Source organism: Ovis aries, chromosome 1, assembly GCF_016772045.2.
Source record: "Ovis aries strain OAR_USU_Benz2616 breed Rambouillet chromosome 1, ARS-UI_Ramb_v3.0, whole genome shotgun sequence".
In the NCBI taxonomy this organism is placed as follows: domain Eukaryota; kingdom Metazoa; phylum Chordata; class Mammalia; order Artiodactyla; family Bovidae; genus Ovis; species Ovis aries.
The window spans coordinates 120056813-120081203 of record NC_056054.1 but is presented as its reverse complement, the minus strand read 5'-3'; the positions used below and the strand labels follow the sequence as shown (position 1 = coordinate 120081203).

Below are 24391 nucleotides of genomic sequence, written 5' to 3'. Positions count from 1 at the left end.
CTTACACTATGGAAATATAGAGCCCACTACACAAGGGCTCACACTAAAATGTGAGCTCTATGTTTTGTCTAATACTGCATCCCCAGTGCTTAGAACAGCACCTGACACTAAGCGATGCACGGTCAATGCTTAATGAGTAAATAAATAATTCAGACTAGTTAGGGAAAAGTAGTCTACATGCAAAAAGGACACTGGATCTGTTGTTAAGTGTAACGTGCTATAATTCAAGCTAGAACAGCATAAACTGCTGCCAGGGCAAAGACCAGATCAATTCCTCTCAGCACTTTGCCTCCAGCACCCAACCTAGTGAGTGCTTGGTAAAGACGTATTGAATAGATGTTGGCTGAATAAATGTCAAATAGGTATTTCCAGGAGACCTGCATTTTTCAATAAATTAGAATGACTTGAAGTAAATCTCAGTTATTTTTATGTGATGGGTATTCAACTTGATTACAACCCATCTATCCTATACATCATCTTGTCACAAAGATCTGACCAAGTATGAGTTTCTTCCAGCCAGTTCAGTCCCGGTGGTCACAAATTCCAAGTTAGCAGAATCTAAATTATCACAAAGATACTGGAAGGAAAAGATTTAACTTAGCTTCGCAAAACTCAGTGGAAACACATGTATACCCATACATATGTATAAAAAACTGAACTCATGGGAGTTCCCTGGTGGTCCAACTAGGATTCAGTGCTCTCACTGCTGTGGCCCAAGTTCAGTCCCTTGTTGGGGAACTGAGATCCCGCAAGTCTGGTGGTGCAGCCAAAAAACAAAACAAAACCAAAAAACCCTGAAGTCCTACAGCATTTTTCCTTCTATTTCTTCACCTTGTTTAGACAGTGAAAGAGGAAAGGATTATTTTCATCATTGACGAGGGCCAGTTTATCGATTCAGCCTCCTGGACCTTTATGGAAAAACTGATCCGGTCTGTTCCCATCTTCATCATCATGTCCCTGTCCCCCTTTGTCAACACGCCCTGTGCAGCTGCCAGTGCCATAATGAAGAACAGGAACACCACCTATGTCACCCTGGGGCCTGTGCAGCCTAAGGACATCCTCAACAAAGTCTGCCTAGACCTCAGTGTCAGGGGCATCCCCAAAGAACTGGATACGTGAGTAACCCATTTATTCTAAGGCCTTGACAGCTGCACTTATTCACCAGGTCCAAACTTCATCAGAGTCCTTAGGTTGTGTCTGAAAGCACCCATTTCAGTATTCTTGCTGGTCCTTCCTTTCACAGGGGCCATTGAACATGCTTGATAGGATGGATGCTGCTCACCTTTTCTTTTTATGGTCCCTGTTACATTATGTTCAACTTTGCTTAGAGGCATGAGTTTTGTTTCCCTTTCATCAAGCTGGGATTAGGTACACTCAACTCTAACCTACAGTGACTAAGGTCACAGTCATGGGCAAGTGACATGAAAGGCAAATTGGTAAACATTAAAGACCACAACCCACAACTGAGCCAGGCCTTAGTCACCAGTAATAACATGGTCTGCTACTGGTGTTCCTTTTCATGGTAAACGTTGATATCTTCTCAGTGACTCCTCTGCTGGGTCTTGTCAGCAGTCCCCTTAACAACATAGACAGTGCTCCTTCCTTAGCTGTCTGTTTACAACTCACCATGATATCTGTTCTTTATAATGAGGTTATCTCACCAGGCATGAATTTGCCATGTTCTCTCCCTTTGACTCCCTGTCTCTCCCTCTTTATCTCTGTATTTATTTATTTAATATGTATATATTTATTATATAAATGCATTACCTTTTGATCTAGCCTTCCTAATTCTAGGACTGTGTCTCAAAGATATATTTACAGGGAACTATACTCAAAATTTTGTAATAACCTATAAGGGAAAAGAATCTGAACATATATATAACACAGTTATATGTATGTGTGTGTGTATATATAATCACTTTGCTGTATACCTGAAAATAATACAACATTGTATATATATTGACAAAAATATGAACACAGTTGGACATATGGACACGGTTTTTATTGAGGCATTATTTATACTAGTAAAAGGAAACAATCCAAATGTCCATCTCTAAGAGGACAGTTAGAGTAAAGTAGGATGCATCCACAAAATGGAGCCCTACATAGCTACAAAAAGAAATAAGAAAGTTCTACTGACATAGAGGGATGACAAAGATACATTACTGAGGGAAAAACAAGGGGAAGCCTAGTGTGCAATATGTACAAAGTGGTGTTTTTTAATCTAAGGAAGGGAGTGAAATATATATGTGCATTTTCTATAGTTTTTGAAAGAAACCTTGAAAAGATAAGCCAGAAACTAATTTAAATGGTTACTTATAAGGTGAGGTAGGGAAGCAAGACTGAGGGTGTACCTTATTACATAGTCCTGAATTTGGAAAGATTTAAATGTTTATGTAATTTTCAAAAATGGAAGAAAAAGAAGCAAAGGCAATCCCTAAAAATGGAAAACAAACCAAAACAAATGGAGAAAGAAATGTGATTATTTTTGAGTGATTGAGAAGATTCAAATATTTTTCCTTCCTAAAAGATAGTTCTTTGATATAAATAGGTTGCCTCATTTTCACTACAGGTATCTGGCAGAGGGAAGCTGTGGAATTCCGTTTTACTGTGAAGAATTGCTTAAAAACCTAGACCATCACAGGGTACTTGTTTTCCAAGCAATGGAGTCTGAGGAAAAGACAAATGTGACCTGGAATAACCTGTTCAGTAAGTCCTGTAATGATGGTTCTTTCTCTTACTCTCCTTCTGAAGAGAGGGTGGCAAGAGTAGGCTTTTCTGTAGGCTTCTTCCTGAAAGGGTTTGAGGAGGCAGTGAATGCTGGACTTGATATCCCAGACTGTGAGAGAACTTAACATTGCCTGGGACTCACTGAACTGAGAGGAAGAATGTAGACCTGTAATCGAAATGAAAGAATAGAGAATCTTAACGCCCAGAATCAGAAGTGGTGAGAGATGTGGGTGTTATTAGGGGGAAAGAATAACTTGTTTCCCAGAGGTAAAATGATTATCTCAAAGTGAATTGTCAACAAGGTTTTCATGGTACTGAGACATGCAGAAGGATGAACTTTGAGATAATGGCACAAAGAGGCCAGGTGGAATTTTTAAGAAAATGGTTTTGTTGAAGGGAGAAGGGTGGGGGTTGGGGAAGGGGTACAGATGCAAGCTGGGGTGTAGACGATTAGGATTAATGTGAATGATTGGAAAATGTCTTGGGTGGGTATGCTAGTTATTCAGGGAGGTGGCAGGGAGAAAAAATAATATGCTAGCAAAAAAGAAAGGAAGGAACTATATTTAGACACAAAGGTTTAAGAGACAGCATCTATGCTTTGAAAAAAGAGTTAGAACAGTGCAATCAAAAGAAAATTTTAGCTTTGAAGTTAGGAGTCCAGATTTCAGTTCTTCATATGACATTTAATAGCTGATATTTAGGGATTAGTCACAACCTTTATTGCCAGCTACTTGCTCTATAATGTAGAATAAAGGAACTCAAATCTTTTCGCATTTATTCATTCAACAAAGGTCTACTGAGCACCTTTCCTGTGTCTTACACCACAGTAGGCATTTTGGGGATCTCTTTGAATATAAACGAAGTGACTGAATACAATAATACTTTGTTGCCTCGATGAGTTTCTTTAATTAAACTTTTTGAGGTGATCATAAATTTACATACAGTTGTAACAAGTATTGGGTTTCCCATACCGTGTTATGGGAAAACTCAAATGAACTTTCTGGCTAAAACAATAATATGGAGAGATTCTATTAATATATACCCTTTGCCTGGTTTTCCCTCATAGTAACATCAGCAAAACTCTACAGTATAATATCACAACCAGTATATTAATATTGATACAGTCAAGATACATAATACTTTCATCACCACGAGGATCCCTCATGTTGCCATTACAACCACTCCACTTCTTTCCCACCCATACTTCCTTCCCTGGTAATCACGAATCAGTTCTTCATATCTATAATTTTGTGACTTTAAGGAATTTTTATAAATGGAATAATACAGTATATGTGATCTTTTGAGATTGTTTTTCACTCAGCATAACTCTCTGAAGATTATCTGTTGTGTGTATTGGTAGTTTGGTCTTAGCGGTTGCTGAGTAGTGTTCCATGGTATGGACATACCATAGGTTGTTTAGCCACTCACTTGTTGGAGGACACCTGGGCTGTATACAAAAAAAGAATGCTAAAAAACACTATTGAGTCAACTGACGAAACTGGAATATGAACAGTAAAAGATGATAAGTATATTCTACTTACGTAAGAGAATTGTTATTCTTGGGGAATTCAGAGTAAAGTATTTGGGAGTAAAAGGGCATAATTTATGCAACTTAATACTCAAATGAAGTGCTTCTGAAAAATACACAGAGAACAAAGGGTATAGCAAATGGGGCAAAATGTTAACAACAGATGAATTTGAATAAAGATTAATAGTGTTATTCTTACAACTTCTGATAAATTTGAAACTTACCAAATAAACACATTTTTTAAAAACCAAACAACTTTTACTGGTTTCCTATTGAGTTTACAATGAAATCCACACTCCCTACCTTGGACTGGAGATCCCTGTGGAGCTGCCTTCCACCCACTCTGTGGTCTCACCAACATTCTGAAATATGCTCCAGCCACATTCCTGCTCTTCTGACACCCCGAGCTCCTGGTTGCTCCGTCTCCTCAGGTGTTTTGCATACCTGCTTCCTCTTGCCCTTATCTCAGGTGTTATCTCCTCACAGTCACTTTCTCTGACCATGGCTTGCTTAAGGAAGACCGTCCCTACTCTGAGCTTTTTCATTAGTCTCTATCACCGTGTTTCTTTCTTTCACAAAACTGAGTCACATTATGAGGTTGCCCTATTAATGTATTTATCTGTTGGTTATTATTTGTCTTCCACTGTGAGAATGTCAGCTCCCTGAGGCAGGAAGTCTTATATACTCCTGAATGTCCAGTCTTAGGATGGCCTGTACCTAAAGGTCTTGTACCTACAGTGATAAAAGAATGGTCATCACAGTGCTAGGTCCTGGAAAGGGAAATTAAAAAGCGTAGAAGAGCATGGATCAAGTCGTGTTCTTTATATATTTTTGGCTGTGTGGCTTGTAAGATCTCAATTCTGTGACCAGGAGTTGAACCTGAGCTACAGTAGAGAAAATGCTGAATCTGGAGGCCTGGCGTGCTGCGATTCATGGGGTTGCAAAGAGTTGGACGTGACTGAGCGACTGAACTGAACTGAACCACTAGACTTACCAGGGGACTCCCTGTCAAGTCAAATTCTTCATCCCTATTCTCCTACCCCCATGACACACGCACACCTGGTCCCTCTTCTGATATGCTACCCTTCGTTTGCTGCCCCGATCCTGAACTCTTCCTTTGCCCCACTTGCCTCGCTGACCAGTCCTCAGATTGGCTCCTGCCCTGGGTCTATGTTCTGAGGAGGACATTCTTCACATTCCATTCTCAACCTTTCTCTTTGCTAACTTAGTACTCTCTCTCCACTTGTTTTCAGTTTTTCATTAATTTTCCAACCTTCTATGTGTAAAGTGCACATGTGAGTGAGTATGTGTGTGTTTGTATACATAATATCCAACCTTAATTTCATTCTTAATTCCAGACCCATATTTCCAATTGCCCATTGTCCTATACATCCCGCCAAACTCAACAAATATAAAATGTAACGCATTACCTCCCTCTCATACTGCATCTCCTCTTGTATTTCCCAGCTGGATTATTGGCAACACTCATGTTTCTCTCACCTTCATCACTATCTTGCCTAGGTCTCATTTTCTCAATATCATTAGTATTCTTTGCATTCAGTTCAGTTCAGTTCAGTCCAGTTCAGTCGCTCAGTCGTGTCTGACTCTCTGTGACCCCATGAATCACAGCATGCCAGGCCTCCCTGTCCATCACCATCTCCCGGAGTTCACTCAGACTCACGTCCATCGAGTCCGTGATGCCATCCAGCCATCTCATCCTTGGTCGTCCACTTCTCCTCCTGCCTCCAATCCCTCCCAGCATCAGAGTCTCTTCCAATGGGTCAACGCTTCCCATGAGGTGTCCAAAGTACTGGAGCTTCAGCTTTAGCATCATTCCTTCCGAAGAAATCCCAGGGTTGATCTCCTTCAGAAGGGACTGGTTGGATCTCCTTGCAGTCCAAGGGACTCTCAAGAGTCTTCTCCAACACCACAGTTCAAAAGCATCAATTCTTCCGCACTCAGCCTTCTTCACAGTCCAACTCTCACATCCATACATGACCACAGGAAAAACCATAGCCTTGACTAGACGGACCTTAGTTGGCAAAGTAATGTCTCTGCTTTTGAATATACTATCTAGGTTGGTCATAACTTTTCTTCCAAGGAGTAAGCGTCTTTTAATTCCATGGCTGCAGTCACCATCTGCAGTGATTTTGGAGCCCCCAAAATAAAGTCTGACACTGTTTCCACTGTTTCCCATCTATTTCCCATGAAGTGATGGGACCAGATGCCATGATCTTTGTTTTCTGAATGTTGAGCTTTAAGCCAACTTTTTCACTCTCCTCTTTCACTTTCATCAAGAGGCTTTTTAGCTCCTCTTCACTTTCTGCCATAAGGGTGGTGTCATCTGCATATCTGAGGTGATTGATATTTCTCCCGGCAATCTTGATTCCAGCTTGTGTTTCTTCCAGTCCAGCATTTCTCATGATGTACTCTGCATAGAAGTTAAATAAGCAGGGTGACAATATACAGCCTTGATGTACTCCTTTTCCTATTTGGAACCAGTCTGTTGTTCCATGTCCAGTTCTAACTGTTGCTTCCTGACCTGCATACAGATTTCTCAAGAGGCAGGTTAGGTGGTCTGGTATTCCCATCTCTTTCAGAATTTTCCACAGTTTATTGTGATCCACACAGTCAAAGGCTTTGGCATAGTGAAAGCAGAAATAGATGTTTTTCTGGAACTCTCTTGCTTTTCCATGATCCAGCGGATGTTGGCAATTTGATCTCTGGTTCCTCTGCCTTTTCTAAAACCAGCTTGAACATCAGGAAGTTCACAGTTCACGTATTGCTGAAGTCTGGCTGGGAGAATTTTGAGCATTATTTACTAGCATGTGAGATGAGTGCAACTGTGCGGTAGTTTGAGCATTCTTTGGCATTGCCTTTCTTTGGGATTGGAATGAAAATGGACCTTTTCCAGTCCTGTGGCCACTGCTGAGTTTTCCAAATTTGCTGGCATATTGAGTGCAGCACTTTCACAGCATCATCTTTCAGGATTTGAAACAGCTCCACTGGAATTCCATCACCTCCACTAGCTTTGTTTGTAGTGATGCTTTCTAAGGCCCACTTGACTTCACATTCCAGGATGTCGGGCTCTAGGTGAGTGATCACACCATCATGATTATCTGGGTCGTGAAGATCTTTTTTGTACAGTTCTTCTGTGTATTCTTTCCACCTCTTCTTAAAATCTTCTGCTTCTGTGAGGTCCATACCATTTCTGTCCTTTATCGAGCCCATCTTTGCATGAAATGTTCCCTTGGTATCTCTAGTTTTCTTAAAGAGATATCTAGTCTTTCCCATTCTGTTGTTTTCCTCTATTTCTTTGCATTGATTGCTGAAGAAGACTTTCTTATCTCTTCTTGCTATTCTTTGGAACTCTGCATTCAGATGCTTATCTTTCCTTTTCTCTTTTGCTTTTCGCCTCTCTTCTTTTCACAGCTATTTGTAAGGCCTCCCCAGACAGCCATTTTACATTATCACTTGCATAATCCTACCCATCTTCTCTTCCTGATATTCCGTTGTCATAGTTGGAATTCCATTGGAATTCCACAGTCACATTCCATTGACTAGAAAGGTCATACTCCAGTGTTTTCTTCCTAAAAATAGTTGGTTGGATCACTGCTATCCAACTTGGGATATTTCCCCATTGTCTATGGAATAAAGTCCAAACTTCATAGTGTGGTATTGAATGCACTGCATACTCTGCTCTCAAACTTTCTGTCTAAGTACATACATCTCCTACAGTAAGTAGCACTCCAGCACTTCACCCACTGTGGTTTAGTCACACTGGCCTCTTTACATTTCCCTAAATTGCAAAGTGCTCATGGCTTCTGTGCATTTGCATTGATCACCCTTCTATTTTCTACTTGGAATATCCCTTCATTCTTTAAGGTTCAACCAAAATATTTCTTCCTCTATGAAGCCTTCCTTAATCTACTGACTGAATTAGTTGTCCTTTATTCTCTATTCCTCTTTGCTCTTTAGCTCTTAATTCACTTTTCCTGTATTATGATTAGTTACCTAAATATCAGTTTCCATAAATTTTAAGATCTTTGAGGGCTAGAAGCATGCACTAGCCACATTTATAGCCTTCACAGGTTCTGAAGAGTCTATACTGTGTTATGAACTCTCCAACACTTACCATCTGTGCCTACTCATGTAGCACTTGTTTACTATCTGGTTATCTGACTCCCTCTGTATATACCTTTTCTTTCCAGGAGTTCAGGAACTTAGTTATGGTCACCCTCATATTTCCACATTGCCTGTCTCAGTGTCTTGTATGTGGTGACTCAAGGACGAAAGAGTAGATAAAACCAAGGAGGGTCCTGGAAGGCAGGAATGGAAAAACCATACCCTTATCATCCTTCATACTGTTCATACTGTTCATGGGAGATCAAATTGCCAGCATCCACTGGATCATGGAAAAAGCAAGAGAGTTCCAGAAAAACATCTATTTCTGCTTTATTGACTATGCCAAAGCCTTGACTGTGTAGATTACAATAAACTGTGGAAAATTCTGAAAGAGATGGGAATACCAGACCACCTAACCTGCCTCTTGAGAAATCTGTATGCAGGTCAGGAAGCAACAGTTAGAACTGGACATGGAACAACAGACTGGTTCCAAATAGGAAAAGGAGTACATCAAGGCTGTATATTGTCACCCTGCTTATTTAACTTCTATGCAGAGTACATCATGAGAAATGCTGGACTGGAAGAAACACAAGCTGGAATCAAGATTGCCGGGAGAAATATCAATCACCTCAGATATGCAGATGACACCACCCTTATGGCAGAAAGTGAAGAGGAGCTAAAAAGCCTCTTGATGAAAGTGAAAGAGGAGAGTGAAAAAGTTGGCTTAAAGCTCAACATTCAGAAAACAAAGATCATGGCATCTGGTCCCATCACTTCATGGGAAATAGATGGGGAAACAGTGGAAACAGTGTCAGACTTTATTTTTGGGGGCTCCAAAATCACTGCAGATGGTGACTGCAGCCATGGAATTAAAAGACGCTTACTCCTTGGAAGAAAAGTTATGACCAACCTAGATAGTATATTCAAAAGCAGAGACATTACTTTGCCGGCTAAGGTCCGTCTAGTCAAGGCTATGGTTTTTCCTGTGGTCATGTATGGATGTGAGAGTTGGACTGTGAAGAAGGCTGAGTGCGGAAGAATTGATGCTTTTGAACTGTGGTGTTGGAGAAGACTCTTGAGAGTCCCTTGGACTGCAAGGAGATCCAACCAGTCCCTTCTGAAGGAGATCAACCCTGGGATTTCTTCGGAAGGAATGATGCTAAAGCTGAAGCTCCAGTACTTTGGACACCTCATGGGAAGCGTTGACTCATTGGAAAAGACTGGTGCTGGGAGGGATTGGAGACAGGAGGAGAAGGGGACGACCAAGGATGAGATGACTGGATGGCATCACGGACTCAATGGACGTGAGTCTGAGTGAACTCCAGGAGTTGGTGATGGACAGGGAGGCCTGGCATGCTGTGATTCATGGGGTCGCAAAGAGTCGGACATGACTGAGTGACTGAACTGAACTGAACTGAACTATCATCCTTCTCTCCCCTATGTTGTAACTATCAACAGATTTCAGGTCTTCCTAAGCATGACCTGTCTCCTCTCCTACCCCATAGGGAGAAGATATTTGCCTTACTGTTCCCACACCCCACCCAGTTTATGTGCCTCATCCAATCAGCAAAAGACCTGCAAGACCCCTATCCCACTCCTTGTACCCTGGGTATGAAAGTGGACTGAGGACTTCTATTCAACGTCAGTTCTCGCTTGAGCTAGCCTACTGTTCTGACAGCTTCTCCCACTCTAATAAACTTTATTTTCCTCTCATTCTGTCTCATGTCTGGAAATTCTTTTCCAACCTTTGCCCAGACCATGACATTGCAACTCAAGTGTTAATGAATGACTGGAGGGACAAATAAGAAATACATTTTGGAGTGCCAGGAGAAAAAATTACTATGCAAGTTTATATTCAAACTTCATTTTTAATATCTTTCTTTTATTAAAAAATGAGTTCTTAAAAAAATTTTTAAATTAATTTTTGGCTACACTTGGTCTTTCTTACTGGAGAAGGCAATGGCACCCCACTCCAGTGCTCTTGCCTGGAAAATCCCATGGATGGAGGAGCCTGGTGGGCTACAGTCCATGGTGTCGCTAAGAGTCAGACACGACTGAGGGACTTCACTTTCTCTTTTCACCTTCATGCATTGGAGAAGTAAATGGCAACCCACTCCAGTGTTCTTGCCTGGAGAACCCCAGGGATGGGGGAGCCTGGTGGGCTGCCGTCTATGGGGTCACACAGAGTCGGACACGACTGAAGTGACTTAGCTGCTGCAGCAGCAGTAGCAGCAGTCTTTCTTGCTTTGTGCAGGCTTTCTCTTGTTGTGGCAAGTGGAGCTGCTCAGTTGTGGTTTGTGGGCTTCTTGTTGTGGTGGCTTTTCTTGTTGCAGCACCCAGACTCAAGAGTACAGGCTCAGTAGTCTGGCAAGTGGGCTTAGTTGCTCCAAGGTATGTGTTGTCTTCGTTCCCAGACCAGAGATCAAACCCATGTTCCCTGCATTGGCAGGTGGAGTCTTAACCATTGCACCACCAAGGAAGTCCCTAATATCTCTTTCTGACAATAACCAATCTTAAGTAGAGTACAGTCTTCTACAGAATGTGCTTGCCTCTGAGTGTGGGTATTTCAGTGTGCATACAAGTATATTCTGTAAGTATACATATAAGTATATTGTATATAGTAAGTATGGGCTCCCCAGGTGGTGTTAGTGGTCAAGAACCTGCCTGCCAACGCAAGAGACATGAGACACCAGTTCTATCCCTGGGTCATGAAGATCCCCTGGAGAAGGGTACGGCAATCTTGCCTGGAGAATCTTCAGGGATAGAGAAACCTAGTGGGCTGTGGTCTATTCGGTTGCAAAGAGTCAGATATGACTGAAGTGATTTAGCATGCATGCACATATAGAAAGTATAAGCTGTAAGATACATCCTGATAATCTTTGAATCAAATTTTTGTAAAACTGCATGTATTATGGAATGCATTCAGTTGTTATTACCAGTCCTTTTTTTCTTGGGCAGGGGAGGAAAAGAAAACATGTTTTGAGTAAATTTTGATTCTCATATGTCAGCTTTACTTAAAACAGTATTCCAGAATACTTTAGGGGCTGACACACATCTCTGCCTGCTCATTCTCATGTGAGACCCATCTCTAAGTTTATTGGAAAACCCAGATAATAATAGGACAATGACTCAACTTTTCTTCCCTTTACCTCTCTACAGAGAACTTTGCTAAGCCAACAGAGGACTTAAAAACGTTTACTTTCGGTGTTGAGGAGGAAAATGAAGAAGTCTGTAACCTCGCTAGTGGTGTCAGATTGAAAAACTTGTCACCACCAGCATCATTAAAAGGTAAAGAAAATGTGACCTGGTGTTCGTTTTCTTTTTGTTCTTTTTAAAAATTATTTATTTATTATTATCAATTTTTTAACTTTACAATACTGTATTGGTTTTGCCATACATCGACGTGAATCCACCTCAGGTGTACATGAGTTCCCAACCCTGAACCCCCCTCCCACCTCCCTCCCCATATCATCTCTCTGGGTCATCCCAGTGCACCAGCCCCAAGCATCCTGTATCCTGTATCGAACCTAGACTAGCGATTCGTTTCTTACATGATAGTATACATGTTTCAACGCCATTCTCCCAAATTATCCCACCCTCTCCCTCTCCCACAGAGTCCAAGAGTCTGTTTTTTACATCTGTGTCTCTTTTGCTGTCTCGCGTACAGGGTTATCATTACCATCTTTCTAAATTCCATGTATATGCATTAGTATACTGTATTGGTGTTTTTCTTTCTGGCTTACTTCACTCTGTATAATCGGCTCCAGTTTCATCCACCTCATTAGAATGGATTCAAATGTATTGTTTTTAATGGCTGAGTAACACTCCATTGTGTATAGGTACTACAGCTTTCTTATCCATTCGTCTGCCGATGGACATCTAGGTTGCTTCCATGTCCTGGCTATTATAAACAGTGCTGCAGTGAACATTGGGGTACACGTGTCTCTTTCAATTCTTGTTTCCTCGGTGTGTATGCCCAGCAATGAGATTGCTGGGTCATAAGGCAGTTCTATTTGCAGTTTTTTAAGGAATCTCCACACTGTTCTCCATAGTGGCTGTACTAGTTTGCATTCCCACCAACAGTGTAGGAGGGTTCCCTTTTCTCCACACCCTCTCCAGCATTTATTGCTTGTAGACTTTTGGATTGCAGCCATTCTGACTAGTGTGAAATGGTACCTCACTGTGGTCTTGATTTGCATTTCTCTGATAATGAGTGATGTTGAGCATCTTTTCATGTGTTTGTTAGCCATCCGTATGTCTTCTTTGGAGAAATGTCTATTTAGTTCTTTGGCCCATTTTTTGATTGGGTCGTTTATTTTTCTAGAATTGAGCTGCATGAGTTGCTTGTATATTTTTGAGATTAGTTGTTTGTCAGTTGCTTTATTTGCTATTATTTTCTCCCATTCAGAAGGCTGTCTTTTCACCTTGCTTATAGTTTCTTTTGTTGTGCAGAAGCTTTTAATTTTAATTAGATCCCATTTATTTATTTTTGCTTTTATTTCCAGTATTCTGGGAGGTGGATCATAGAGGATCCTGCTGTGATTTATGTCGGAGAGTGTTTTGCCTATGTTCTCCTCTAGGAGTTTTATAGTTTCTGGTCTTACGTTTAGATCTTTAATCCATTTTGAGTTTATATTTGTGAATGGTGTTAGAAAGTGTTCTAGTTTCATTCTTTTACAAGTAGTTGACCAGTTTTCCCAGCACCACTTGTTAAAGAGATTGTCTTTAATCCACTGTATATTCTTGCCTCCTTTGTCGAAGATAAGGTGTCCATAGGTGCGTGGATTTATCTCTGGGCTTTCTATTTTGTTCCATTGATCTATATTTCTGTCCTTGTGCCAGCACCATACTGTCTTGATGACTGTGGCTTTGTAGTAGAGCCTGAAGTCAGGCAGGTTGATTCCTCCAGTTCCATTTTTCTTTCTCAAGATTGCTTTGGCTATTTGAGGTTTTTTGTATATCCATACAAATTGTGAAACTATTTGTTCTAGCTCTGGGAAAAAATCCGCTGGTAGCTTGATAGGGATTGCATTGAATCTGTAGATGCTTTGGGTAGTATACTCATTTTCACTATATTGATTCTTCCAATCCATGAACATGGTATATTTCTCCACCTATTAGTGTCCTCTTTGATTTCTTTCATCAGTGTTTTATAGTTTTCTATATATAGGTCTTAATTTCTTTAGGTAGATATATTCCCAAGTATTTTATTCTTTTCGTTGCAATGGTGAATGGAATTATTTCCTTAATTTCTTTTTGTACTCTTTCGTTATTAGTGTATAGGAATGCAAGGGATTTCTGTGCATTGATTTTATATCCCGCAACTTTACTATATTCATTGATTAGCTCTAATAATTTTCTAGTGGAGTCTTTAGGGTTTTCTATGTAGAGGATCATGTCATCTGCAAACAGTGAGTTTTACTTCTTCTTTTCCAATTTGAATTCCTTTTATTTCTTTTTCTGCTCTGATTGCTGTGGCCAAAACTTCCAGAACTATGTTGAATAGTAAGCTGTGAAAGTGGGCACCCTTGTCTTGTTCCTGACTTTAGGGGAAATGCTTTCAACTTTTCACCTTTGAGGATAATGTTTGCTGTGGGTTTGTCATATATAGCTTTTATTATGTTGAGGTATGTTCCTTCTATTCCTGCTTTCTGGAGAGTTTTTATCATAAATGGACGTTGAATTTTGTCAAAGGCTTTCTCTGCATCTATTGAGATAATATGGCTTTTATTTTTCAATTTGTTAATGTGGTGAATTACACTGGTTGATTTGCGGATATTGAAGAATCCTTGCATCCCTGGGATAAAGCCCACTTGGTCATGGTGTATGATCTTTTTAATGTGTTGTTGGGTTCTGATTGCTAGAATTTTGTTAAGGATTTTTGCATCCATGTTCATCAGTGATATTGGCCTGTAGTTTTCTTTTCTTGTGGCATCTTTGTCAGGTTTTGGTATTTGGGTGATGGTGGCCTCATAGAATGAGTTTGGAAGTTTACCTTCCTCTGCAATTTTCTGGAAGAGTTTGAGTAGGATAGGTGTTAGCTCTTCTTGAAATTTTTGGTAGAATTCAGCTGTGAAGCCGTCTGGACCTGGGCTTTCGTTTGCTGGAAGATTTCTGATTACAGTTTCAATTTCTGTGCTTGTGATGGATCTGTTAAGATTTTCTATTTCTTCCTGATTCAGTTTTGGAAAGTTGTACTTTTCTAAGAATTTGTCCATTTCTTCCACGTTGTCCATTTTATTGGCGTATAATTGCTGATAGCAGTCTCTTATGATCCTTTGTGTTTCTGTGTTGTCTGTTGTGATCTCTCCATTTTCATTTCTAATTTTATTGATTTGATTTTTCTCCCTTTGTTTCTTGATGAGTCTGGCTAATGGTTTGTCAATTTTATTTATCCTTTCAAAGAACCAGCTTTTTGCTTTGTTGATTTTTGCTATGGTCTCTTTTGTTTCTTTTGCATTTATTTCTGCCCTAATTTTTAAGATTTCTTTCCTTCTACTAACTCTGGGGTTCTCCATTTCTTCCTTTTCTAGTTGCTTTAGGTGTAGAGTTAGGTTATTTATTTGACTTTTTTCTTGTTTCTTGAGGTATGCCTGTATTGCTATGAACTTTCCCCTTAGCACTGCTTTTATAGTGTCCCACAGGTTTTGGGTTGTTGTGTTTTCATTTTCATTCGTTTCTATGCATATGTTGATTTCTTTTTTGATTTCTTCTGTGATTTGTTGGTTATTCAGAAGCGTGTTGTTCAGCCTCCATATGTTGGAATTTTTAATAGTTTTTCTCCTGTAATTGAGATCTAATCTTAATGCATTATGGTCAGAAAAGATGCTTGGAATGATTTCAATTTTTTGAATTTATCAAGGCTAGATTTATGGCCCAGGATGTGATCTATCCTGGAGAAGGTTCCGTGAGCACTTGAGAAAAGGTGAAATTCATTGTTTTAGGGTGAAATGTCCTATAGATATCAATTAGGTCCAACTGGTCTATTGTATCATTGAAAGTTTGTGTTTCTTTGTTAATTTTCTGTTTAGTTGATCAGTTCATAGGTGTGAGTGGGGTATTAAAGTCTCCCACTATTATTGTGTTATTGTTAATTTCCCCTTTCTTACTTGTTAACATTTGTCTTACATATTGCGGTGCTCCTATGTTGGGTACATATATATTTATAATTGTTATATCTTCTTCTTGGATTGATCCTTTTTTAAATTAAATTTTATTTTTACTTTATTTTACTTTACAATACTGTATTGGTTTTGCCATACATTGACATGAATCCACCACGGGTGTACATGCGTTCCCAAATAAGATTGATCCTTTGATCATTATGTAGTGGCCTTCTTTGTCTCTTTTCACAGCCTTTGTTTTAAAGTCTATTTTATCAGATATGAGTATAACTACTATTGCTTCCTTTTGGTCTCTATTTGCATGGACTATCTTTTTCCAGCCCTTCACTTTCAGTCTGTATGTGTCCCTTGTTTTGAGGTGGGTCTCTTGTAGACAACATATATAGGGGTCTTGTTTTTGTATCCATTCAGCCAGTCTTTGCCTTTTGGTTGGGGCATTCAACCCATTTACGTTCAAGGTAATTATTGATAAGTATGATCCTGTTGCCATTTACTTTACTGTTTTGGGTTTGGGTTTATATACCCTTTTTGTGTTTCCTGTCTAGAGAATATCCTTTAGCAATTGTTGGGGAGCTGGTTTGGTGGTGCTGAATTCTCTCAGCTTTTGCTTGTCTGTAAAGCTTTTGATTTCTCCTTCATATTTGAATGAGATCCTTGCTGGGTACAGTAATCTGGGCTGTAGGTTATTTTCTTTCATCACTTTAAGTATGTCTTGCCATTCCCTTCTGGCTTGAAGAGTTTCTATTGAAAGATCAGCTGTTATCCCCTTGTGTGTTATTTGTTGTTTTTCCCTTGCTGCTTTTAATATTGTTCTTTATGTTTGATCTTTGTTAATTTGATTAATATGTGTCTTGAGGTGTTTCGCCTTGGGTTTATCCTGTTTGGGACTCTCTGGGTTTCTTGGACTTGGGTGATTATTTCCTTCCCCAATTTAGGGAAGTTTTCAACTATTATCTCCTCAAGTATTTTCTCATGGTCTTTCTTTTTGTCTTCTTCATCTGGGACTCCTATAATTCGAATGTTGGAGCATTGCATATTGTCCTGGAGGTCTCTGAGATTGTCCTCATTTCTTTTAATTCGTTTTTCTTTTTTCCTCTCTGATTCATTTATTTCTACCATTCTATCTTCTATTTCACTAATCCTATCTCCTGCCTCCGTTATTCTACTATTTGTCACCTCTAGAGTGTTTCTGATCTCATTTATTGCATTATTCATTATATATTGACTCTTTTATTTCTTCTAGGTCCTTGTTAAACCTTTCTTTCATCTTCTCAATCCTTGTCTCCAGACTATTTATCTGTGATTCCATTTTGATTTCAAGATTTTGGATCATTTTCACTATCATTATTTGGAATTCTTTATCAGGTAGATTCCCTATCTCTTCCTCTTTTGTTTGGTTTGGTGGGCATTTCTCCTGTTCCTTTACCTGCTGGGTATTCCTCTGTCTCTTCATCTTGTTTATATCGCTGCGTTTGGGGTGGCCTTTCTGTATTCTGGCAGTTTGTGGAGTTCTCTTTATTATGGAGTTTCCTCACTGTGGGTGGGGTTGTATCAGTGGCTTGTCAAGGTTTCTTGGTTAGGGAGGCTTGTGTCGGAGTTCTGGTGGCTAGAGCTGGATTTCTTCTCTCTGGAGTGCAATGAAGTGTCCAGTAATGAGTTATGAGATGTCAATGGTTTTGGAGTAACTTGAGCTGCCTGTATATTGAAGCTCAGGGCTGTGTTCCTGTGTTGCTGGAGAATTTGTGTGGTATGTCTTGCTCTGGAACTTGTTGGCCCTTGGGTGGTGCTTGGTTTCAGTGTAGGTATGGAGGCGTTTGATGAGATGTTGATTAATGTTCCCTGGAGTCAGGAGTTCTCTGATGTTCTCAGGATTTGGACTTAAACCTCCTGCTTCTGGTTTTCAGTTTTATTTTTATAGTAGCGTGAAGACTTCTCCATCTATACAGCACCAATGATAAAACATCTAGGTTAGAGATGAAAAGTTTCTCCACATTGAGGGACACCCAGAGAGGTTCACTGAGTTACATGGAGAAGAGAAGAGGGAGGGGGGATTTAGAGGTGACTGGAATGAGATGAGGTGGGATCAGAAGAAGAGAGAGCAAGCTAGCCAGTAATCACTTCTTTATGTGCGCTCCACTGTCTGGACCGCTCAGGGATGTTCATGGAGTTATACAGGGAAGAGGAGAGGGAGGAAGGAGACAGAGGTGGCCAGGAGGGTAAAAGAGGGAAATGAAAAGGAGAGAGGTAGATCCAGCCAGTAAACAGTTCCCTAAATGTTCTCCAGCGTCTGGAACACACAGAGATTCACAGAGTTGGGTAGAGAAGAGAAGGGGGAGGGAGGAGACAGAGGCAACCTGGTGGAGAAAAAGGAGAGTCCAAAGGAGAAGAGAGCAGTCAAGCCAGTAATCTCGCTCTCAAGTAAAAATGGGTACCAAAGATTGGGTTTTTGAAGGTACAAAATTGATAACAAATACCAAAAAGCAAAGATTAAAAATCTAGAGTAGAGGTTGGATTTTCAAAATTACAATTTTAAAGAAAAGAAGAAGAGGAAAGAAAAAACAAACAAAAAAAGTCACAAGAATTATTAAAAAAACAACAACCACAAAAAAATATATATATATATGGCATTTGCTTTAAGAACTTAAAAATTTAAAAATGTTAAAGTAAAAAAAAAAAAAAGAATGATCGTAAAAATGGTAAAGGTATACCTGGAACTTTCTCTGGTGTTATTGTGGGCAGTGTGGGGTCAGTTCATTTTCGGATAGTTCCTTGGTCTGGCTTATATTTCTCAAGATCTATACATCCAAGGCGGTTCCCTCTGTTTTAGCTTCTTCTGTTTGCTGGTCTCTTCAGTGTCTGTTTTCCACTCTGACACAAGGGGGACGGTGGTAGACGCTTTTTTATTTTATTTTTTTAGGCTCACTTGTTCAATCGCGCTGTGGGGAGGGAGGGATGCTGCAAACAAATAACACTGGCGTGTGCTCCTAGTGTCTCAGCCATGCTGGGCCTGACCCCGCTCACAGCGCACACCACTCAGGCTCTAGGTTGCTCTGCTGGGAACCGTCTGAGGCCGGCCCTGGGCTGCATGCACCTCCCTGGTCTAAGCCGCTCAGGCTTAGGCACTCAGGTAGTCCTCAGAGGCGCAGACTCGTTGGGCCTGCGTATTGTGCCCTTCCCAGGTCTGAGCAGCTCGGGTGTTTGGCGAGCGCGGTCACTGCGACTTATCGCCTTTCCCGTCCCTGCTGCTCAGTTTTCTGGGTGTACAACTGGAGCCCCTTCTTAGGCAGATAGTGACTGTCCAGAACCCCAAGAAGTCTTAGCAAAGAAGCTTGCTTGCAGTTTGGAAGTTAATGTTTCTCTGTGGCTGCGATTGCCCCATTCCAGCCCTTCTGGCTCTGGCTGCCTGTCACCAGAGGGGGATGGTCTGCAGCTGGCTAATTCTGTTCCATCCTTTGTTCTGTGTGTGGTCCTGGCGGTGTCTTATGTTAGAGCCTTTTGCGTGGTAGCTATCCCACAGTCTGGTTTGCTAGGCCAAGTTAGTTCGCTCTGATTACGCTCGGGGCATTCGGGCCGATCCTTAATCTAAGCAATGCAGCCCGCACCTCCCTGCCCAGCCCTTGCTTGCTAGTGGTGGATGCAGGTGTCTGTGCTGCTTCTCCGCTGGGGGAGTTACTGTTGGGCTTGTAATCTGTTGCTTTTAATTATTTATTTATTTATTTTTCCTCCCTGTTATGTTGCCCTCTGTGCTTCCAAGGCTCGCCACAGACTTGGCAGCGAGAGTGTTTCCTGGTGTTTGGAAACTTCTCTCTTTTTAAGATTCCCTTCCTGGGAAGGAGCTCCCTCCCTACCTCTTTTGTCTCTTTTTTCCATCTTTTATATTTTTTCCTACCTGTTTTTGAAGACAATGATCTGCTTTTCTGGGTGCCTGATGTCCTCTGCCAGCATTCAGAAGTTGTTCTGTGAAGTTTACTCAGCATTGAAATGTTCTTTTGATGAATTTGTGAGGGAGAAAGTGGTCTCCCCGTCCTATTCCTCCACCATGTTAGGACTGCCCCACCCTGGTGTTCATTTTCTAGGACCTAGATCTTCCCCTTGCTTTCTTTAGGATGCTTCAACAAAGGAGAAAGTGAGAGGGTAACAGACAGGAAGGCCAGGGGTCTCCAAACAGAGGAAATAGGCTGCAATGTCAGACATTTTTTCTCTCTCTCAAGTGGCAGGAGGAAACAAACTACAAGTGTTAGATATTTTTCCCCTTCTCTGTACAAATTTAAAAGGAGGTTTCTTTTAAAATTCTGTGTTGCCATGACAACACCTGGTTCTACCTGAACTTAACTTTTCTCAAACCTTGAGCTAACCAATGCGTTTTTCTTATGGAGATGTTTTTCTTAAGCTATGTTAATGAACTATGTAAGTGAGTAAGTAAGTGAAGTCGCTCAGTCGTGTCTGACTCTTTGCGACCCCATGGACTGTAGCCTACCAGGCTCTTCTGTTCATGAGATTTTCCAGGCAATAGTACTGGAGTGGATTGCCATTTCCTTCTCCCGTGGATCTTCCCGACCCAGGGGTAGAACCTGGGTCTCCCACAGTTTAGACAGACTCTTTACCGTCTGAGCCACCAGGGAAGTCCCAATGAACTATGTATTTATCCTAAACTGTCTTCAAGTTGGTTCTGCCTAAGACTCAAAACTGACTTGACAAACGAGTATGTTTTACTCATGCAAATATTCTCTTAAGCTATGCTAATAAGGGGCTTCCCTGGTGGCTCAGAGGTTAAAGCGTCTGCTCTGCAATGAGGGAGACCTGGGTTTGATGCCTGGGTCAGGAAGATCCCCTGGAGAAGGAAATGGCAATCCAATCCAGTATTCTTGCCTGAAGACTTCCATGGCCAGAGAAGCCCGGTGGGCTACAGTTTGTGGGGTCACAAAGAGTCGGACATGACTGAGCAACTAACAGACACACACAGTAGCTACATAACATCTGGCTGAAGACTAGCAGGAGGGGCAGTCTTTCTGCCCCCTTCTGATGTCTATGTCAGAAGCTTTCTCTATCGCTTTCATACTTTAATAAAACTTTATTACACAAAAGCTCTGAGCGATCAAACCTCATCACTGGCCCTGGATTGAATTCTTCTCCTCCGAAGGCCAAGAATCCCGGCATCTTGCACAGCTCAGCAACAACCTTTCAAAAGGAAGATAGAAGACTGCCTTTATTAGTTTCATGTTACCTAGGCAATGGGAAGGCTCCATGGTAGGCTTGCTTTTCCTTTTCTAAATAGAAGCCACCTTCCCCCTGTGCATATTCTGGAGTTTGATTTGAACAAGGTTTTATTCAACTGCATAGAAGAATGATGTATAGTACATTTGCAATTAGCAGAAATCAAATAATGAGAGAGAAAATCTAACACTGATACTTTTTCTCGTCATCTACTTCTGAAATGACAAACAAGGGAATTTATAACACGGATGTACTGTTATTCATTTCAATAGAAACTAATTTCAAGCAGTGTTCTAGTATACATTGAGCTCAGGTGCATGCAATCTATGGAATGTTCAAATGTTTAGTAGAAGGATGAGACCTCAAGTTCTCAGTCTTCAAAACAGCATGATTTGTGTTTCATTCACTATGTCTACTAAAGTAGCAACGTAGACTAATTTGGTTTCTTTTAACCAGTATTTTTTTATTGAAGAAATTGATTTACATACAGTATGTGTTAATTTCTACTGTACAACAAAGTGATTTTTGTTATATATATACATTTATATACAAAGTATATATATATATATATATATGTGTATATATATTTATATACATGCTAAGTGGTAAGTTGCTTCAGTCATGTCCAACTGTGTGACCCCATGGACAGGAGCCCACCAGGCTCCTCCATCCACAGGATTCTTCAGGCAGGAATACTGGAGTGGGGTGCCATTTCCTTCTCCAATTTATATACATATAAATACACAAATACAGCCACATAATACAGTATTAAAAAAGTATATAATTGTTTTTATTTATATACATATATATATACACCCCACTCCAGTATTCTTGCCTGGAAAATCCCATGGATGGAGGAGCCTGGTAGGCTGCAGTTCATGGGGTCGCTAGGAGTCGGACACGACTGAGCGACTTCACTTTCACTTTTCACTTTCATGCATTGGCAAAGGAAATGGCAACCCACTCCAGTGTTCTTACCTGGAGAATCTCAGGGATGGGGGAGCCTGGTGGGCTGCCGTCTCTGGGGTCACACAGAGTCGGACACAACTGAGGCGACTTAGCAGTAGCAGTAGCATGTGGCTTGCAGGATCTTAGTTCCCCAACCAGGGATTTAACCCAAGCCATTTCAGTGAAAACCCAGAAATCTAACAAGTAGACTTCCAGGGAATTTCCACATTATTTTTTCTATTATGGTTTATTCAGTCAGTTCAGTTCAGTTCAGTTCAGTCGCTCAGTCGTGTCCGACTCTTTGCGACCCCATGAATCGCAGCACACCAGGCCTCCCTGTGCATCACCGTCTCCCGGAATTCACTCAGACTCACGTCCATCGAGTCAGAGATGCCATCCAGCCATCTCATCCTCTGTCATCCCCTTTTCCTCCTGCGCCCAATCCCTCCCAGCACCAGTCTTCTCCAATGAGTCAACTCTTCGCATGAGGTGGCCAAAGTACTGGAGTTTCACCTTTAGCATCATTCCTTCCAAGGAACACCCAGGGCTGATCTCCTTTAGAATGGACTGGTTGGATCTCCTTGCAGCCCCAGGGACTCTCAACAGTCTTCTCCAACACCACAGGTCAAAAGCATCAATTCTTCGGCACTCAGCTTTCTTCATAGTCCAACTATCACATCCATACATGACCACAGGAAAAACCATAGTCTTGACTAGATGGACCCTTGTTGGCAAAGTCATGTCTCTGCTTTTGAATATGCTATCTAGGTTGGTCATAACTTTTCTTCCAAGGAGTAAGCGTCTTTTAATTCCATGGTTGCAGTCACCATCTGCAGTGATTTTGGAGCCCCCCAAAAATAAAGTCTGACACTGTTTCCACTGTTTCCCATCTATTTCCCATGAAGTGATGGGACCAGATGCCATGATCTTCGTTTTCTGAATGTTGAGATTTAAGCCAACTTTTTCACTCTCCTCTTTCACTTTCATCAAGAGGCTTTTGAGTTCCTCTTCACTTTCTGCCATAAGGGTGGTGTCATCTGCATATCTGAAGTTATTGATATTTCTCCCGGCAATCTTGATTCCAGCTTGTGCTTCTTCCAGTCCAGCATTTCTCGTTTCTCATGATGTACTCTGCATATAAGTTAAATAAGCAGGGTGACAATATACAGCCTTGACGTACTTCTTTTCCTATTTGGAACCAGTCTGCTGTTCCATGTCCAGTTCTAACTGTTGCTTCCTGACCTGCATATAGGTTTCTCAAGAGGCAGGTCAGGTGGTCTGTATTCCCATCTCTTTCAGAATTTTCCACAGTTTATTGTGATCCACACAGTCAAAGGCTTTGGCATGACATAGTCTCTGAACTTGGCAAGAATACACAGAAGAACTGTACAAAAAAGGTCTTCATGATCAAGATAATCACGATGGTGTGATCACTCACCTAGAGCCAGTCATCCTGGAATGTGAAGTCAAGTGGGCCTTAGAAAGCATCACTACGAACAAAGCTAGTGGAGGCGATGAAATTCCAGTTGAGCTATTTCAAATCCTGAAAGATGTTGCTCTGAAAGTGCTGCACTCAATATCCCAGCAAATTTGGAAAACTCAGCAGTGACCACAGGACTGGAAAAGGTCCGTTTTCATTCCAACCTCAAAGAAAGGCAATGCCAAAGAATGCTCAAACTACCGCACAATTGCACTCATCTCATACACTAGTAAAGTAATGCTCAAAATTCTCCAAGCCAGGCTTCAGCAATATGCGAACCGTGAACTTCCAGATGTTCAAGCTGGTTTTAGAAAAGGCAGAGGAACCAGAGATCAAGTTGCCAACATCTGCTGGATCATTGAAAAAGCAAGAGAGTTCCAGAGAAACATCTATTTCTGCTTTATTGACTATGCCAAAGCCTTTGACTGTGTGGATCATAATAAACTGTGGAAAATTATGGTTTATTATAGGATATTAAATATAGTTCTCTGTGCTATACAGTAGGATCTTGTTGTTTATTCATTCTCCGTATAAAAGCTTACACCTGCTATCCCTACTCACATCTGGACCAGCTTGGTTTCTACAGTGTTCTGTGGACAGGTTGAAGAGTTCATATTTTGTCCTGATGTGGGTGATGCAATAGAAGGACATACTGGTCAAGATTCCAGGAAGTTATGTGACTTCTGATACGCAAGCTTAGATAAGAAGATGGAATTGGAGCTAGGAGCTCTCTGCCACTTGGTCTTGATCATAGAGCTAATAATGAGTTGTCACAAGAATAAATGAATGCTGGAGCAGATAGAGAAATTTTATTGCCAGGAAGTTCCAGGAGAAAGGGTAGCTAGCGAAGAAGATAGAGAATAACCTGCTGGAGAAGTCATGATAGAACATGGAAGTCAGGCCCTGCTCCTTTTTATTTTTTTGGGTGTACTGTGCAGTTTGTAGGATCTTAATTCCCCAACCAGGGATTGAACCCAGGCTTTTGGCAGTGAAAGCCCGGAAACCTAACCACTGAACTGACAGGGAATTCCTGGGTCCTGCTCCTTCTGACCACTGTGGCCTACCATCACCTCTCCTCTTCTCACACACCCCTGTCACATTTTAACACAAAATCAGAACACCTTGAAATTGATCTTATTGCCATGGCCAATGGGATATGCATATTTTTAGGTCATAGCATCGCCATCTTTTGTACTCCTGAGTGCTATCTGCTAAGTAGGTACTAAGCAAATACTTCTTTTG

General features: G+C 41.0%; 1 protein-coding gene across 1 annotated transcript in view; it reads left to right on the top strand.

The window, feature by feature from the left end:
* ADCY10 (adenylate cyclase 10) overlaps positions 1-24391 on the top strand; it is an 89438-nt gene that overhangs the window by 31479 nt on the left and 33568 nt on the right. The window contains exons 12-14 of the mRNA XM_027977865.3: positions 841-1115; positions 2573-2709; positions 11543-11671. Coding sequence (XP_027833666.2) covers positions 841-1115; positions 2573-2709; positions 11543-11671 — 541 coding nt within the window. The remainder of the gene's footprint in view (positions 1-840; positions 1116-2572; positions 2710-11542; positions 11672-24391) is intronic.